The 20,457-nt window shown below is 47.1% G+C and overlaps 1 protein-coding gene across 2 annotated transcripts in view; it reads right to left on the bottom strand.

The window, feature by feature from the left end:
- LOC139573562 (nectin-2-like) overlaps positions 1–20,457 on the bottom strand; it is a 73,015-nt gene that overhangs the window by 8,894 nt on the left and 43,664 nt on the right. The window contains exon 7 of one of the 2 annotated variants that reach the window (XM_071397165.1): positions 14,707–19,529. The exons of the other annotated variant lie outside the window; for it this stretch is intronic. Coding sequence (XP_071253266.1) covers positions 18,943–19,529 — 587 coding nt within the window. The 3' untranslated portion in view covers positions 14,707–18,942. Of the gene's footprint in view, positions 1–14,706; positions 19,530–20,457 lie in introns of those variants that run through there. 2 annotated transcript variants of the gene reach the window in all.

Raw genomic sequence — 20,457 nt, 5'->3', positions numbered from 1 at the left:
TCGGGCTGGCTGACCTGGCCTAGCCGCACTATGCTGCACTTATCCCTGCCTCTCCCTTCTCCCAACCTGCTATCCTCCACTGCTGCCTTCGTTTGGGAAACGCTCGTTTATCTCTCCTTAATATGTCAGCCCAAATCTGTAGCGTCTCCAGCTCCGCATCTTTAATCTCCTAACGAGCAGAGATAAGCCTGTTTTATTACCCTCCCTGCCCTCACACACGCCTGTGTGCCATCTCTGCTCCCAGAGCTATATATTTATACCTCAGCTATAAAAGTAATTGACCCAAACAGATTAAAGGGTCATTCATTGGCCAAACAATCCTATTGCTGCTGATCATAAAATCCACCTGTATTGTTTTTTTGTTGACTTACGTTTGAGCATCAACGGACACATGAGACAAACACGGTTACATTGAGCCCGGATGAGGTTACAGATTAGGTCTAGACGGATTGATCAGCACTGATAGAGATAAAGATGAGGATGAAGAGAGAGCTGAAGTAATCCCATTGCTCAGTCAGGGAGAGGAGAAGTCTAGCCCTTAGATCCTAAAGGCTTAACAGTGGTACATTACCAACATCCATTCAGCCCAACACAAACACACCTCGCTCCCTAGCGACCCTGTATCCTGGTAACCAGGCGCCGCATACATAATCACACAGATTGGAGGTGTGTGTGGGAGGGAGAGAAGGACAGGGGCATACAGTGATAGAAGAGAGGATGAATGGGAGAGACGGGGTGATGGAGAGGAATTCAGATCACTTTGGAAACTGCCTCTTCAAGTATGCTAGTCTTATATTACTGCTGCTAATAATAAACACACTATACACAATATAACTACCAACTACCATCAACACTACTACAGTAGTACTATGTGGACTGCTGTTGCCTATAGTCTCCTGCTGTTGCCTGCCTGCCTGGGCCTGGTGCTGTACTGAAGCTGTAGTCTGTCATACAGGCCCAGTATTCATCTAGGGTGATTCCAGAGCTGGCCCCATGCATTTACACTGTCTGGGATTAAACGGATGTCAGGGACACCAAGCCTGTGTGTGTGTGTGTGTGTGTGTGTGTGTGTGACAGCAGAAAAGACTGTGTGTATGCATACAATTGAGTGTGGGTGTGTGAGTGTTTGACGTTGATCTCCCCCTCTCTCTGCAGGGAAACAGTGTGCTCCCTGCCATGGTGCATTAAGGCACCGACAGGCACCCTGGGAGAAGGCAGGGTATCTCTCCAACCCTCATACCCTCTCTCTCTGACAAGGTCGAGGCTCCCCTCTCGCTGTCTCTGCGTCAATATGTACAGTGCACTTTACACTTGAACAGAGGTGGCTGGGTCCAGCCAGCATGGAGCAGGCCTGCTGCATTACCCAAATGTAGCTTTCCAGTCCAGCTGAGAAGGTTTAATAGGGGTAGGAATAGGACTAGGCAGGCTGTAGTAGTCCAAAGGCAACACACACCAACCCACAACCACACCAAATAGCTGTTCATCCCAGCAACAGAGAGAACATACACAGGTTGCAGCTGGCAGGTCCATAACAAGGCATGCACACACAAGTACATGTGCCACACACACAGTCCAGTCCGGATAACTAGGAGTTGTACTATAAGAACCCAGGTCACCTGTTAGCTAGTGTGTCATAATGTGAACTGTCCCTAACCTCCGCCTCCCTCCCTGGGGCCTGGTCTGTCACCCATTGGTCTGTTTACCTGCCCTGTGACCTTCTGCCTGGGAGAACATCCACTTCATTAACTACTGGAGCACTACTCCGCCATGCACAGAGGGATCCCAGCCCAGAGCGCAGCCTCCTACTGAGAGGGGATTGAGGTGAGACAAACTAACATGTCCACTAGGGTTTCCTGTACTAACAATGTGCTGGTCTCAGGTTAGGCTGTGTTAGGTCAAAGCAATATCGAGGAGGATGCCTTGCTAGAATTCAATATCACTTATAGCTATATTTGTTCAACGTCAGTAGAGATGGAGGAAAGAGAGGAGATGACTTCAGGCTACTGAGATGTATCCTCTCGGCCACAGCAGACGGCTAATTGGGGGGCCATCTCCCGTAGACTACCTCGAATAAGAGACTGATTAACTGAACGGGGAGCCGTAATGGCCCCGCTTTCCAGTTGCATTCTCTCCCCCTTTCATCCGAAGCCCCTCAAGAGATTCTGCAGAGCCAGAACGGCACAGGCCCGGCTCTAGCTCTGCATTTGGATTTAAACTCTCATTAAGACAATTCTCCTCTGCCATGGTGAACTATTGGGCATAAAAACAATGGAATAGAATAAGCAATGAGGGTAAGATTTTGCATGTCGAAAAAAAGGACTTATCGTTATGTGGCGAGCTACCGTGACTAGGTTTAGTTTGTTGTTGATTTTGCAGGGTTACATTGCAAGTAACATACACATTCAATTATGCACACGTTATTTGCATGGACATCTAATGGGCCTGTGGGCATATGGGTGTGGAATCACAATGCAAACCAGAACCACAGTTATATATAGTTCCTCTCACGTCTACATCTACTGTGTTCCCTGGGAGGTGTTCGAGGTTGTGGGAGCCTTGTGCTGATCATATATGGAAGTCACAGGAGGTTGGTGGCACCTTCATTGGGGAGGACAGGCTTGTGGTAATGACTGGAGCGGCAACAGTGGAAGGGTATCAAACACGGTCTCCAGTTGTTTGATGTCATTCCAATTGCTCCGTTCCGGCCATTATTATGAGCCTCCTGTGATGGAAGTCATTACCACCTACTATGGTGTTGCTATAGACGTGTGTTCTTCACAGTGTCTGTCCTTAACACCAACATTACACATAGCATACTACAAAAGCATGCACACATTTAGTGTGTTACAAAAACACAATCATACAGGATGACAGACACACACACACAATGCATGCTAGTCACATTTACACATGCACACCCACCCCCGCATGTCACAGATGAAGAATATCAAACTGCTGTACATGTATCAAAAGGCATCCCCGACAATATCCTCCAGACAGACAACCCCATGAGCACATAATGATCCTTCCTACAGCATCTAACACACTGCATCAAGTCTGTCTCTCTCAGATAATACTTTTTATGTCACAATTCATCAGAATCTCAATATACAGTTAGCTATATCATGCTCCTCCATCTCTCCCACCTCTGTGTGTGTGTGTGTGTGGTGTCAGAGATAGACAGTTCAATAGCAACAGCAAAGTATAAAGTGGGTGAGTGGACATAAATAAATTGCAGTGGGCGAGGAACAGAGTGTGTGAGGTAATCAATAGGTAGCAGTGAAGGACACTTGATGCAGTGTGGAGCAGCAGGCCAGCCCTGCGTGAAAGACATGACACAAACACTGGTGGCACGCTATGACGACGCTCAACATGACAGTCAACACAATACAGAAAGACACACATACACAGAGTGTACAAAACATTAGGAACACCCGCTCTTTCCATGACAGACTGACCAGCTGAATCCAGGGGAAATCTATGGTCACTTATTGATGTCACCTGTTAAATCCACTTCAAATCAGAGTAGATGAAGTGGAGGAGACAGGTTAAAAAGAAGGACTTTAAAGCCTCGAGACATGTGTCATTCAGAGGGTGAATGAGCAAGACAAAATATTGAAGTGCCTTATGACGGAGTATGGTAGTGGGTGCCAGGTGCACAGGTGTGCGTGTCAAACTGCAACGCTGCTGGTTGTTTTTCACATTATGATCGTTTTACTGTAGACATCAGTCAGTGGTGCATACCAGTCAATTTAAGTGTTCACCAGAGCACACTAAGTCATTGTGTGTGTTTGTGTCTACAGTAACACTACACTCCTTATTGTAAGTGCTTATGTATACACACACGTCGTTGAGAGCTGTGTTGAGGGGAGTTATATCAGTGTTCCCTAAAGAGACACACTACATACCCTCAGCCTCTTATACTGGTCCACACTACACTAGCCCTTAAACACCCAGCACAGCACAGGGCTCTACATATTTAATACAAAGCTCAGAGGACAGAAGAGAGTGGAAGAAGGGAGAAGAGGATTGATTTCTTGGCAGCTTTACACCAGCCCAATCCTCCTGAAGTAGTGTGTGTGTACGCTTCTGCACAAGTGTGTGTCAGACTGCGTTAGACACGGCGAGAGGAGAGGGAACACACACACGGAGAGACAGGAGTGTGTGTGGAGAAGAAAGGTACCTGTGTAACAACACAGAGTCAGAAGGATGGAACAGAGCTGATGTGAGTGTTTTTGATCTGCTGCTAAGGGAATGGAGGCTACTCAATGTGAAGGATGAGGCAGAAATAGCAGCTATTACACACCTAGATGGGCAGTGACTTCCTTTCTACTCCAACTGTCTTCGCCTGGGTTGGTATTCTGTCTGTTCTCAACATCTCACAACGCTCAACTTTCTTTTGGTCTGTGTACCAGGGCTGGGGAAACTTCCATTTCAATTCAATCATTGAAAAGTTTCCATTTACTTTCTATGAGAAGTTTGCAGTTCTTGAATTTCAGTTCACTTCCTGGATTGACTGCATTGAAACTGAATTGATCCCAACCCTGCTGTGTACACAATAGCAGTCACCTGAACAGGAGCAGATACTGGCATTGTTCTCTGTGTAATCTATCAATGGCTTGTTGATGTTCAACACTTCCTGCAGGTGACACACACGGCAATAACAGATAGATGTGTATCAGATAGATGTGTCTACTCTAGGTGACACATACTCATCTTTCTTCTAGACACAGACACACCTGTATCAGGTCCCTCTGTCTCTGCTCTACCAGCTCAACTGGAGGTGAACAACACACACCGGTCTCTGAGACACCTGTATCAGGACCATCAGTGTTTCCTGTAGATGACAGAGCTGTCGAGCAGGTGACAGAGGTGTCTAGCAAAGGGGGGGCAAATCCAGTCCTCGAGGGCCTGATTGGTGTCACATTTTCTCCATCCCTAGCAAACACAGCTGATTAATCAAATTGCATTCTAAACTGAAGATCATGATTAGGTGATTATTGGAGTCAGGTGTGTTAGCTGGAGCTGGGACAAAACTGGTGCAATCAGGCCCTCAACTGGAATTGCCCACCCCTGGTAGCAGGTGACAGAACTGTCTAGAAGGTGACAGAGTTGACTCTAGCAGGTGACTGAAATGTCTAGATCAACCACTTCCTCTGTGAAACACACCAGTCTGTAGACCATTAAGCAATATTAGGCTGGTTGACTTAGCATACATGCCATAGACAACAGTGTCCACTGTCACAAATGAAATGCCACCAACCCGTTTGACAGAAAGACACTCTCCCTTCACCCTCTGCTATATGACACCAAGGAATGTTCACCTGCACCGAAACCCATCATCGCATTATCTTCTCACTCCAACTCATTTGTTCTCTTTTCAATACACAACAATAAACCTTCAGCTCTTTTCAAAAACGGCTGTCATCATACCAGACTTCACACAGGTCCAATGCCTGAAGGAAAAGGGTGTTACTGAAAACAGAGAAGAATTTGACTGAAATATTAATTCCAAAATGTCTGTCTGATTAAAACTATGAATGAAATAAAACCCTGGGGGGGTAAAGTCCGGACTACACATCTACAGGTCGGACTACACATCTACAGTCTATCCATTGTATAGTGGAAGAACATCTCTAGTGACCAGTAACTTGTGTATATGCATACTGTGTGCTCTCCCCACCGCCTGCAGAAGCGTGTGTGTGTGTGTATACACGCTTGTGTGTAACATGCTTATGCTGTATGGATCATGAATATTATTCATAGAGCTGAATGTCAACATGGATGAATCATTTTGCTGTAAAATGTCACCAAACGGCAGTGTGTGTGTGTCTCGCAGCTCCACTGCTGGACGTGGTGGCAGGCTAGCTATGACCCTGGTTGTCATCACTGTACAAAAACATTACTACCACAAATAGAGACAGGAGGGATGGAGTGAGAGAACAGAGGAGGGTGGATAGTGAATACTGGGGAGCCAGTGAAGGAGACAGGGGCAATAGGGGACAGGGGACACAGGGTGGACAGGACAGACAGAGCTATAGGGGACAGGCATGGAGACTTAGCCTCAGAGACAGGCTATAGGCCTGGTTATTGTACAGCACCTCAAGCTGTAGAGAGCCCAGTGAAACTAGTCTGTGTGGATGTTAGTATGATGTAAGCAGAGAGTTCAACACATTACTATCAACCCACACACACAACTCCCTGACAAAGACACACAGCTCCCTGACAAAGACACACAACTCCCTGACAAAGCTCCAGCAGCAGTTACATAAAGGAGCTTTTCTTGTTGCATTTTAAAAGCCCTCCTCCATCCCATCATGCCTGTGACCTTTAAGGTTGAGAGAGCGTAATGAGGAGTGGGGCTATACACTACAGACAGGCTCAGGGCCCATGGATGAAGGACAAGGAAGGAGGGAAGGAATAAAGGAGGGAGGGAGAGAAGGAATGATGGAGGCAGTGTCATCTCTGCTCCCTCTGGCTCTTCTCTTTTCCCCTCTCGCTTTTTCTCCTCCATTGCTTTTCAACAGCACTCGTCTCTCACCGATCACCCTTAAAACCACTTGTGCCCCTTCTCCCTGCCTCCCTCCCATCGTTCTCTTTTTCCGCTCTCTCCTCCACACAAATGACTCCGTGAAACCGGTCAACTGTTACAAAATTCCCCCTGCAGCTCAACCTGCTTAATACAATGCCTGGCTCATCAAGTCAAATAGACTGCCTACACATACAGAGCAGATACACACATTGAATACAGCAGCAGCCGCGCACACACATTATAGAAAATCCTCCAACCACATAAATTGTCACACATACAGTGGGGAGAACAAGTATTTGATAACCTGCAAAATCGGCAGTGTTTCCTACTTACAAAGCATGTAGAGGTCTGTAATTTTTATCATAGGTACACTTCAACTGTGAGAGACGGAATCTAAAACAAAAATCCAGAAAATCACATTGTATGATTTTTAAGTAATTAATTTGCATTTTATTGCATGACATAAGTATTTGATCACCTACCAACCAGTAAGAATTCCGGCTCTCACAGACCTGTTAGTTTTTCTTTAAGAAGCCCTCCTGTTCTCCACTCATTACCTGTATTAACTGCACCTGTTTGAACTCGTTACCTGTATAAAAGACACCTGTCCACACACTCAATCAAACAGACTCCAACCTCTCCACAATGGCCAAGACCAGAGAGCTGTGTAAGGACATCAGGGATAAAATTGTAGACCTGCACAAGGCTGGGATGGGCTACAGGACAATAGGCAAGCAGCTTGGTGAGAAGGCAACAACTGTTGGTGCAATTATTAGAAAATAGAAGAAGTTCAAGATGATGGTCAATCACCCTCGGTCTGGGGCTCCATGCAAGATCTCACCTCGTGGGGCATCAATGATCATGAGGAAGGTGAGGGATCAGCCCAGAACTACACGGCAGGACCTGGTCAATGACCTGAAGAGAGCTGGGACCACAGTCTCAAAGAAAACCATTAGTAACACACTACGCCGTCATGGATTAAAATCCTGCAGCGCACACAAGGTCCCCCTGCTCAAGCAGGCGCATGTCCAGGCCCGTCTGAAGTTTGCCAATGACCATCTGGATGATCCAGAGGAGGAATGGGAGAAGGTCATGTGGTCTGATGATTCAAAAATAGAGCTTTTTGGTCTAAACTCCACTCGCCGTGTTTGGAGGAAGAAGAAGGATGAGTACAACCCCAAGAACACCATCCCAACCGTGAAGCATGGAGTTGGAAACATCATTCTTTGGGGATGCTTTTCTGCAAAGGGGACAGGACGACTGCACCGTATTGAGGGGAGGATGGATGGGGCCATGTATTGCGAGATCTTAGCCAACAACCTCCTTCCCTCAGTAAGAGCATTGATGATGGGTCGTGGCTGGGTCTTCCAGCATGACAACGACCCGAAACACATAGCCAGGGCAACTAAGGAGTGGCTCCGTAAGAAGTATCTCAAGGTCCTGGAGTGGCCTAGCCAGTCTCCAGACCTGAACCCAATAGAAAATCTTTGGAGGGAGCTGAAAGTCCGTATTGCCCAGCGACAGCCCCGAAACCTGAAGGATCTGGAGAAGGTCTGTATGGAGGAGTGGGCCAAAATCCCTGCTGCAGTGTGTGCAAACCTGGTCAAGAACTACAGGAAACGTATGATCTCTGTAATTGCAAACAAAGGATTCTGTACCAAATATTAAGTTCTGCTTTTCTGATGTATCAAATACTTATGTCATGCAATAAAATGCTAATTAATTACTTAAAAATCATACAATGTGATTTTCGGGATTTTTGTTTTAGATTCCGTCTCTCACAGTTGAAGTGTACCTATGATAAAAATTACAGACCTCTACATGCTTTGTAAGTAGGAAAATCTGCAAAATCGGCAGTGTATCAAATACTTGTTCTCCCCACTGTATGTACGTGAACCACACATGCTACAAAAGGTACATCACATTACACCAGTAGCCATGCAGTGTCAAAGCCACACACACTCAGGTAAACACACACAGCCCAACTTCACACTCCTACAAACACACACTACAGAAGGCAACCCAATGCATTGTTCCACAGACACACTATGAACAGTGATTGACTAGGGAAGAGGAGAACTGAGAGAGACTGATATAAAAGAGATACTACCACACCGGGACAGCAGCAGTGTAGAGGGCCCTAAGCAGGATAAACGACCACAGACAACCTGGCCACAGACGTGATAGACTACGCACGCAGAGAAAACCTCAGACACTAGACTGACCATGTAGCACAGAAACAGATATAGAACAGCTCCATACATCACATGCCTGTGTCCCAAATCACAACCTATTCCCTATGTAGTGCACTACGTTTGACCAGAGCCCATTTCTAGTCTAAAGTAGTGCACTACATAGGGAATTTGGGACACCACATAGGGATCCATTTTAGCCACATCCTTGGTGTGGGCCTATGGAGGATAAAGGACAGGAGAAAAGCTCATAGACAGGCCCTGTAATACAGAGATAAATTGTAGAATAGAGGCATGGGGCTACAGATGATAGAAGACTAGAGACTCCCAGACCAGACACACACTAAAGTACAGCTAAACCAATATAGTGCTGCTATGCCCAAGGAGCCATAGGTGGTAAAAGATGAGCTCTAATATCGCTGTGTGTGTGTTACTAAGGTCCCAGGCTGCTCATTGCTCTCGTATGTCACACACACTGCTCTCGTGTCAGACACTCCTCTGCGCATGGACATGAATCAGGCCTCTCCATGGAGCCGACCCACAGCACCATATTTGTGCCCGTCACTGTGCACCTGTCACTGTGGCCCTGCAGTGTGTTAAGAGCAGGGCTCAGCAGACAGGTAGATACACCACACAGTTCAATACCTTCAGCTCCCCTCTGTTCTGCCCTCTAGACAACGTCTGGCTTGCAACAGAGAAGCTCAATAAGTGGAAAGGGTAAGGAACTCCTTTCTACACAGAATAGATTGCGATCTGATTGGCTGCAGGCAACACTGGGGGGTTGTCAGTCTCCTGTGGTAACCAGATCAGAGAAACAGGGAGACAGATATAAGGGGAGGAAGAGAGACGGTATCTCTGAGCAGTGAGACGAGGAGCGAGGTGGGTTGTCAGATTCTCACCATCCATCTCACTTCGTTATTATGAGAGTGACAGAGGGAGAAAGGTCAAAGAAAGGAGGGACAGAATAGAAGAGGTGAGAGTGAGCAGAGAGAGCGAGATGGAGAAGATGGATGTCTGATAGAGACGGATGAATGGAAGAGATAATACAGAGTGTGTGTGTGTAGAAGTGTCAAGAGAAGTTGCCTCACACACAGACATAGCTGTGTGAAGTTGTCACAGTACTTCCCGCAACCTGACTATTTGATGTCAGACAAAGAACAGAAATAGACTTCACACCTACAGAGAGACGAGACCACACAGTCACTGAACAAATCACTCTGGACTGCCTCAGAGAGAAGACACACAATCTCTATCCCGTGTGAGAGACGCATGTACACAGTCACAAAGACTCTAGACCTGACAGAGTCCAATAAAAATGTCATACGACTTATCCTGACCAACCTAGAGCCAGAGTATTTCTGTTTCTGCTCTTCTCTTGATCGGTCGGTGTGTGTGTGTGTGTGTGTGTGTGTGTGTGTGTGTGTGTGTGTGTGTGTGTGAGCACGATTGAGAGCCTGTTGAGACGGTGAATTAAGCAGCCAGTGCATCTGATCTGCAGAGCGCCCCGAGCCTAACACACACATATCTATTCTTAAGAGCGGCGCAGGAGTAACCATTCTCATTTGGATAAAGATCCGACTCAGACAGACTGTAGGTCAGTGCTGCCAGCTAACCAGGAGCCTGAAAAATGGTCATTTTATTATTCTGTGTGCTTCAGGGAGAGGTTTAGTTCCAGGTACATCACAGCATGGGAGCTTGACGTGCGCGCACACACACACACACACACACACACACACACACACACGTCTCTTTCATCTGCGGCTGCCGTCTGTTTTTGCAGGTGGTGGTTGAGGTCACTGCACCACTGAGTGGGACATACAGAGAGAACACACACACTGATCTCACAGAATCTAAACTAACACAGCTGCACTAACCCCATGCCCCCCCTCTTCTAATCCTACTCCCCCCGTTCCTCTCCTCACCCCAAATCAACCCACACTATACTGAACCCATCCCTCTACAACCCCCCCCGCTTCTCCTCCACAGTCCTCCTCCCAAACACCCTTCATCACCTCCTACACTATACTGAAACCCATCCCTCTACAACCCCCCCCGCTTCTCCTCCACAGTCCTCCTCACCTCCTACACTATACTGAACCCATCCCTCTACAACCCCCCCCCCCGCTTCTCCTCCACAGTCCTCCTCCCAAACGCCCTTCATCACCTCCTACAATATACTGAACCCATCCCTCTACAACCCCCCCGCTTTTCCTCCACAGTCCTCCTCCCAAACACCCTTCATCACCTCCTACACTATACTGAACCCATCCCTCTACAACCCCCCCCCGCTTCTCCTCCACAGTCCTCCTCACCTCCTACACTATACTGAAACCCATCCCTCTACAACCCCCCCCGCTTCTCCTCCACAGTCCTCCTCACCTCCTACACTATACTGAAACCCATCCCTCTACAACCCCCCGCTTCTCCTCCACAGTCCTCCTCCCAAACACCCTTCATCACCTCCTACACTATACTGAAACCCATCCCTCTACAACCCCCCCCGCTTCTCCTCCACAGTCCTCCTCACCTCCTACACTATACTGAAACCCATCCCTCTACAACCCCCCGCTTCTCCTCCACAGTCCTCCTCCAAAACACCCTTCATCACCTCCTACACTATACTGAACCCATCCCTCTACAACCCCCCCGCTTCTCCTCCACAGTCCTCCTCCCAAACACCCATCCCTCTACAACCCCCCCGCTTCTCCTCCACAGTCCTCCTCCCAAACACCCTTCATCACCTCCTACACTATACTGAACCCATCCCTCTACAACCCCCCCCCCCGCTTCTCCTCCACAGTCCTCCTCACCTCCTACACTATACTGAAACCCATCCCTCTACAACCCCCCCCGCTTCTCCTCCACAGTCCTCCTCACCTCCTACACTATACTGAAACCCATCCCTCTACAACCCCCCGCTTCTCCTCCACAGTCCTCCTCCCAAACACCCTTCATCACCTCCTACACTATACTGAACCCATCCCTCTACAACCCCCCCGCTTCTCCTCCACAGTCCTCCTCCCAAACACCCTTCATCACCTCCTACACTATACTGAACCCATCCCTCTACAACCCCCCCCCGCTTCTCCTCCACAGTCCTCCTCACCTCCTACACTATACTGAAACCCATCCCTCTACAACCCCCCCGCTTCTCCTCCACAGTCCTCCTTCCAAACACGCTCTGTCATGTGGAAGGTGCATTCAACTGGATTTACATTTATCCATCTACCCACCCTCTACTCCCACCCCAACCCTGTCAGATACCCCCTCTGCTCTGGTGGCAGTGGGCCAACCATGCACCACCCCTGGGAGCCCTGCTACCCACAATCCCCTGCTCCCTGTCTGCCGTCAACTCAAGCCCAGTCAGCATCAGGAGAGGAAGAGTAATCTCCTTGGGACGCTAGGGGATACAGGGGCATCCCCCCCACACAAGGCAGGGGTTGAGTGTGTGTGAGAGAGTGTGTGTGCGCACACAAAATGTAGCTTAATAAAACTCGAAGAGTCAACATTATGACTTACTGATAGGTGAACAATACCATTTCCTGTGTCTGTTATGCTAAAGAGTAGTCTCAAGAGTTCCAGTGTGTTCTGCTTTAGTGTACTTGACATTGACACAACAACAGAGTAATAGTGTGGAATGCAGATATAATGCAGACAGTCAGGTACCCAGGCTAGGCCAGGAGAAGCCATCATTATGCAAACAGCAGGGAGTAGAAGATCAATTACAGCACATGGAAAAAGTGCTCTGTAAGATGTCAAATATTGTCATTGGTGTGCAGCACCCGGCTCATATACAGGATTTGATAAAAAAAGAAAAAGAAACTGCAAAAAATAAATAAACTATGAATACACAATAAATCTGTGGCTCTGGATTGGAGAAAGTCAAACAGAATCTACACAAAGCATGTGATGAGGCCAAAAGGAGTTTCACCTCCCATTAAAACAAGGTCAGAACCAGGCTGGCTACTCATATAGGTCATTGAAGAGATGCCCTCATGGGTCAGCCCATCAATACATCATACTGTGATTCACTCATCAGGCCAGCTATCACACTCTGGGATTGTTGAGTCAGGCCTGGAGCCTAAGGGTGAGAGGTTAAACGGCTTCTATCCATCCATCAGCAGACTAGAACAGTTTAAAGTGTGTGTTAAGGCTGTGTGTTAATCTATACACTACTGTATGGACTGGACAGTAGCTCAGACAATTAGAAGCCATGGACAGTATATACTTTGAATGCTGCAGGATAAACAGGCGTACACACAGATACGCGTCTACCCACTCAGATGTCCACACACACGTCTCCTCACTCGAATACCACCACCACACACACGGCACCCCCCTCAGGCCATCATACCAGACACGGAAACAAACTGTCCCACTTTGCTGGTGTCTAAACACTGACATGCTGTTATAGTACACGCTGCCGTGAACAAACACAGAAACACATACGATGATTCCTAACCGAGTCCGACAGACACACAAAAACAATGTCTGCCTCATCCTCCCATCACAGGGAGCCAGAACAGGGCCACCATGACAGTGCCCCGGGCATCACTACAATATAACTACAGCGGATTGACACTGGACTGGTACAGCACTACGTTAGAACAGGGATTGACACTGGACTGGTACAGCACTACGTTAGAACAGGGATTGACACTGGACTGGTACAGCACTACGTTAGAACAGGGATTGACACTGGACTGGTACAGCACTACGTTAGAACAGGGATTGACACTGGACTGGTACAGCACTACGTTAGAACAGGGATTGACACTGGACTGGTACAGCACTACGTTAGAACAGGGATTGACACTGGACTGGTACAGCACTACGTTAGAACAGGGATTGACACTGGACTGGTACAGCACTACGTTAGAACAGGGATTGGACAACATTGAGAGCTTGGCCCCGCACTGTCAGTTTGGCTTCAAATCTAGGTTGTGGTTTTTGGTTGAACAGCCAGGTTTTGGTTTAAGGGGTCACTGCTCTTAAACTAGAGGGACGTTCAAATATTTGTGTCGAGCGCAACACAGTGTGCTTGTATTCCTCTCAGGCGTTTTAATTGATGCCACCATTTCCGTTCTGTGGTGAAAGGAAGCCTTTAGCATTCAGCCAGGAGCCGAGAGAGAGCGAGCGAGCGAGCGAGTCGCCTTTTGATTTTGCCAGCCTCAAACTCAAAGCAATTAGTGGAGCCAGATGGCTGTCTGGACTCCGAATAAATAGTTTGAGCATCGACGGAAAAACCCTATAGACGACACACACACAGACCTGTGGCAATGCGTCGAGACACAGGGAAGATACGGACCTAAAGAACCAAATTGGTTCTAGCTGAGGCTACAGGGCAGAAAAACATTCAAACCTTCACACAATGAATCCATTTCGACTTCATCTCTGCACTGTATTACTGTGGGGAGTGAAGGTCACACGGTTTTACAGTGATAAAATGATGGGCGCATGCAAGCACGCGTCTCCTCCCACTTTTTTGACCAAACCAGTCTGGTTGAGTCAGAGGGTTCAAAGAATGCAGCCCTTGAGAGCTGGTCTAATTACTTAGTTTCAGCCAGCATGCACATTCCCCAACTGATAACAAACCCTCCCTCTATGTGGTAATACTAAAGCCTCACCACATTCCTAAGCCATTACACACTGTATCTGTACGTTTCCTTGACTCTCCCACTCTGTCCAAACTACCTGTTACCACGGCAGCGGGTTCACCTTAGTCAACCAGATGACATATGCATATCAAACAAACAGGGGGAGGGGCTTGGGTGTGTGAGTGAACACACTTCACCTCTCTCCCTCGCTACCCTTCTCCTGTTGATTCCCATAGCCTAGATACTGTACGTTATCAGCACTCTTGACAATGAACAGTTTTATCACAACCGAAACGAGACAAACAGCAAGACTCAGCACTCTCCAGGGTATGCTAACATGTTACACTAGCTAACAGAGGACATTGATAATAAATATACCCAGATACCGACATTAAATTACTATTTATATTCCTTCTATGTACATATACAGAGCAACAAGGTCATTGTTTCAAAAATCAAGAAAATTTTAATTGCAACCAAATACAAAAAAACAACAAAATAGAAAGACATGACAAATAGTGACAAATTCTAAAAGGTTTCTTTAAAAAAATAAAACAAACAAGTTCAGAGAGCGGTGAATAAAAAGCAAATTTTGTGATAAGATTGTTTCGAGTGTGCACTGTACAGAATGGTGCACGGTAAAAGCACATTAAGCCTGTTTTGGCGTAGTAGTCACAGCAAAGCAGTCGAGAAATAAAGCACTGCAATAAGAGATAAAAAGATAAGGACTTGTAAAATAAGCATTGATACAGAAGATAATAAATCCTTCATGCTTGGCGCTGAGAAATAGAACATGTGACACCATAAATTAGTAATTCTTTATTTTTCTTTCCACTAGATAATGTATTTATATATTTATACTATGTACACGTCAGGGGGGAGCGATTGAGACGACAAGGAAGTTAAGGCTTCGATTAGTCATCAGTGTTTAGAGCCAAAGGAGGAATATGTGGATTATCAACAACAACTAAATAACCTAACGCTGTGTTAGCTCCAGGTCAGGAACATTACGTCAACTCTCTAAAAGCATTTTTATTTTAAAACCTTTGTGCCAGGCAGTACAAGCGGAGGTCAAGAGAAGTAGATTCCCAGAAAGCATTTACTTAAAAAAATAAAAAATAAATGTTGTAAAAGATTGGCCAATTGGGTATTTATTTTATGAAAGCTTTAAAAACACAGCCCTCACAGAGAGAGAGCAACAGTACAGATGATTCTCAGAAAGTGTTCTCAGAACACATGTTCCTTAAATCCCTGACTTTGGGCAAGAGGAGTGTGTGTGTGTGGCTCTCTCCCACTCTCTGAAGAACAGAAGGGTCTGTGAATGTTCTGACAGAGTTCGGACCACTAAGTGTTTGTGTGCGTTTGGGGAAGTGTCTCTCCTACTAGTTCCCCCTTTCTGTGTGTGTGTGTGTGTGAGTGTGTGAGTGAGAGAGAGTGAGATCAGGCTGCAGGGGACAGTGTACAGTAATGTTTCCTCTAACTCCCAATGCTAAGAGACAGAGGGGGCAGGAAATGGCCATTCGGGTTACACACCCTGTGGCACTGACAGATGTCCCAAAGCCTCTGAGCCACACACACAGCGCTGACTCAGAAACCACACAGATCACTGCCTCTGTGGGAGCTAGTCTATCTGAAAAATAGTATGTGTGTTTATGGGTGAAGGAGCAGGTATCTTAAGTATGTTGATTGAGTTTAATGAACCTGCCAGTCCAGTTATTTCAGTTATCAACCTGGCTGAAAAACTCAAATGTTTACATGCATTTCAACTATTGTTCTTGAGATGAACTAGACTCACCAGTATTTAATAGCTGAAGATGTGCATCTTATACCTTTTCATTGAAGGGTTGTCTATTCAAGCAGTTACATTCGGAGTACAGTATTATTGGCTCTGATTGAACTTTGACCTTGGCCAAACTAGGAAGTGAGTTCCACATGACACCATTGACTATACAGCAATAATTTACACTGATCAATATCCACATTTTTTCCACAGGAGTTCGACAAGAAAAATAAAGATCCGTACATATATAGTATACAGATACCTCACACCAAAATATACATACAACTTTCTCCCTTCCCTCCCTCTTCACTTCACACTTAAGGACATTATCAATATTTCTCCAGACACACTTTATCACCTTCATACAAATATAACTCGTGGGCATATCCTGTTTTGGTGTTACACACAAGTGCAAAGATTGGAGATACGTGTTTCTTAGTGGTCATTATAAGTAGTTCACTACAGGCCTCTACGCTGACCTTTTTTAGGAGCACGTGTGTGGCTAAGTTGAAAAATGTAGGCGCACACAAAGAAATTTAGGAGCACAGTGAAAAATATTTGAGGTAATAAAGCTAGAATTCTAAATTTGTCTAGGCGCACCGGTGCTCCAAAATAAAGATTCCATTTTGCCAAGCAAAATACTTAGGCGCATATGAAAGTAAAATGGTTGCACTGTAGAGCCCTGCTCCCTGCATGTGTACTGTATCTATAATGTTTATGTAAGCCAGAGTTTCAGCCTATACTGAGGACTGACAGACTTAGGCTATCGTGTTATCAAGTGCTGATGGTTAGTCGAGTCGCAGTGGGTCAGTATCTATCCCTTCCTCCCAGTCTCCCCCCTCTCTGTCCCTTTCTCTCCCCCACACCAAGGTCAACAGCCACCACAAGAGTTAACGTCATCCTGGAACACTGTGTGTGTAATATGTGCGTTTCTCTGTGACCCCATGACCTTTGGCTGGCCGTGACCCAGAAACAGACCCAGGCTTAATGGGCCAATCAGGTGCCTCGCCTGGTCAGGGCAGACAAGGAAACCCCACTGATTAACCAGGGAACACGATGAATCACAGGGGAGTCATGAGATAGGAATCGTTCAGGGATTGATTCAGATCTGGGCTATTGAGGGTAGGAAACTAAGGCTCTTCAGGAAGACAGCTGGTCATAGCCTTCCAGTGGTCATCTGTTTGCCTCTAGTGATGTATAATAGTTGTACATGGTGATATTGGCTTGAACAGCCCTGTCTTGTTAGAAAGACAAATTAGTCACTAAACTATCAGGCTCCGGTCTCTCTGAATCATGAAGGATTATACCCAGACCTCTGCTAGTCAATATAGGTCCTATAATAGGTCATGTGTATGCACAGAATCAATCAATGCATTTGACTTAATTTATATCTTAATTGGCTACAGATGCAAATATGCCATCATGTATTTGGATTTCTATATAACCTGACTAACCAACCTATGAAAGCTGAGATGTACAGTGAGCAGGGCATGACTCCACCATGGCTTTCTGAGTCAGGTCTGGCAGGAGGAAGGGGGTACAGTAAGTGGGGTGTTTGACACGTAGGGAGGGAGCCATGTAATACTCCATCTGCTCTCCCTGTATCCCTGACCTCCACACAGCCCTGTGTAAATCACACACACACACACACAGGGTAGAGAGAGGTGATGGAGAAAGACTGGGGGAGGAGACGGGGAGAGAGAGAAAATGTCCACGTCATAACATCCAAGCGGTGGTCATTTGGTGTGCGTGGGCTAAGCTGAGCGGTGACTTCATGGCTCATTAGCAATCAAACTCTTAGGTGTCAGGAACACCACAAGAAGAGAGGGATCAAACAGAGGAGAGGGAGAACAGCCCTGCTGTTTGAGAGCCTTTCCTTTTTCTCCCTCTATCAATTCATCCTAATCCCTCTCTCCCCGTCTCTCCAGAGATGAGAACAGCTGTATGGTTCCCTCTATCCATTCCCTCCCTCTATCAATCCCCCTTTCATGTACTCTTCATCTAGATGACTACCCCTCCTTCAGTAAGTTGTTTATCATTTCAGAATGTCCCAAACTAAATTCTGTGCATACTTCCAGTTGGTGGCACAATAGCAGAGAGAATGAGGTAGAAAGAGGAGGCCTACTGCAACATACAGACACGAGAGAGTCTGACATTCTACTTAACTACAACTACATCGACCACTTCCGCTGCCAAAGTTCCCCTTCCCTTCCCCAGTACTGCCACATACAGCAGAAACAAGGCTACTGTAGCCGGAACAAACGTTGTCCCACAGGAGAGAGACGAGAATAGCAGGGAGCAGATATCATCGTGACACCCCTTACATTGCTACTGTGCGTTTAGTGGAGATAAGAGTGAATATTTTCGTGAGGAGTTTCTCTAGCTAGCGAGGGAACGGCTGCATGGAGATGCCATTTTACCCACAAGTCCCTAACGCAATGTGTCTCTCTGGAGGCTTCAATCTCCAAGGTCCCTAAGCTAAGGAAAGGAGGAACACAACAGACAGAGCAGCAATGTGAGGAAGATAGTTTTAGGATTTCTTTTGTTTTGGTAGATAAATACCAAGTGATCCACTTTTCATATTGGGACCAGAGAAAAAGATTTGTCTTATCAATACACCAGTCCTCCATCTTGTTTCTGTACATTCCCTCCCACAGCCACGTCATCCAGTTCATCTTGCTCTCTCTATGGGCTGCATTGTTGGTCGTTGTTATTATATTTCAAATGATCCAACAGAGGAGAACCAAACACCACCAACTCCTCTGGAAGGAGGACATTTTCATTCATCCTTTCCTTCTTCCATCCCACTTTCCCTTCCTCCTCCTCCTCTGCCCGTTCTTTCTACACGTACACGGCAGTCCGTGAGATAACCGACCCGTCGCGCAGAGACTCCATGTCGTCGTCAAGGTAACCGCCCATGATTCCGTCCTGGTCATGTGGTGGGCGGAGCTGCAGGATGGGCTCGCCCTTTCCAAAGTGGTCGTAACTCTCGTCGTCGTCCTCCAGTTGGTCAAACTTTCTCCGCTCCGCCTCGTCCAGCTCACCGCTCAGCAAGATGTCCTGCGCCGTGGCAACCCCCCCCTCACCATGCCCCCCCAGGTGTAGCGGCACGTGGTGATTGGCCTTGGCAGTCAGGCCATCATGGGCGGAGCCCTCCTTGTAGACGTAGATGGGGCTGTTGTTGCCGTCCGCCCCGTTGCCCCCGGCGCCAGCACCCGTCCCGTTCTTGCTCCCCTTCTTGCCGCCACCGAAGATGCGCGACTTTATGTCGTAGGAGCTGGGGTTTTGGTTGCCGCGGTAACCATGCTGTTGCCGGCGGCTCCGGGTAACCAGGACGGCAATAAGGGCGGCGACGAGGAGGAGGGCCAGAAGGGAGCCAATCACAGCACCTGCCACCACGCCTGCATTGGAGGGGACCACAGAGGGTTCTGTAGGAAGGGAAGGAGGGAAGGGAAAGGAGAGAGACAGAGAGAAGAGGATGAGACAGGTGGAGGAAAGCAGATTGAGAAAGAAAGCAGATGGAGGGAAATAAAGGGGAAATAAAGAGGACAAGAGGGAGAGAAGAGGGGTTGGATGATGTCAGCAGTCTGCACTGTATTCCATGTGATGTGTTTTTGCATGTGGGAGTGTGTGTGCTGAGGCTCTAACAGCAGTGTTTAACGTCACTGGAATTTCCTACTCTCCCTCTGAGCTGCTCTTGTCCCTATTCCCTCACAAACACCCTAATAAACGTCAGAGCAACACTATAACAAGGTCTCTGCAACATCAAGGCAACGTGCCAATGACATCTTCTCCTAAACAGTGTGAGGGCAGTGTGCAGGTTCTCTTTAGTCTCAGCCCCCTCACCCACAAAATAGCAGAACGACTGAGCAAAAACAAAAGACATCCTCTGGATGAACAGGTGGAGGCCATGCAGGAGGACAGGACAGGAGGATGATAAATGGATGGAGGGATGCAGCCAGGGATGAAGGAGAAGAGGATGCGGGTGGTGGTGACTGACAGAGCAAGACAGTAGAATGACAACTCCTGCTTCAAGCTACTATAATGTAAAACAGGAGAGTCAGTCTGCCCTCTCTCCCCTAGCTACTGAACACCCAATTGAGCTCCGTTGTATAAGCCCCGGACGGTGTGTGTGTTTTCCCTCAGTTTGGTCATATTGCAAGGCTCATGACTCCAGACACATCGGCTGGTGAGATTGCTAGTTATTTGCTACCACTCTCTACTTCCTCTCCCATTCTTCCTCCATCTACTACACCTTCCTTTCCTCCCTCCCTCCCTCCCTCTCATGTCCCACACACCACCCCCCTCAGCCCTCACTCTCTCCATTTGTCTTTCCACACACTGCTCACCTGTACA

The sequence above is a fragment of the Salvelinus alpinus genome, chromosome 4, assembly GCF_045679555.1.
Source record: "Salvelinus alpinus chromosome 4, SLU_Salpinus.1, whole genome shotgun sequence".
Taxonomy (NCBI): Eukaryota; Metazoa; Chordata; class Actinopteri; order Salmoniformes; family Salmonidae; genus Salvelinus; species Salvelinus alpinus.
Note: the sequence above shows the minus strand (reverse complement) of the source record. Positions and strands in the feature narration are given on the sequence as shown.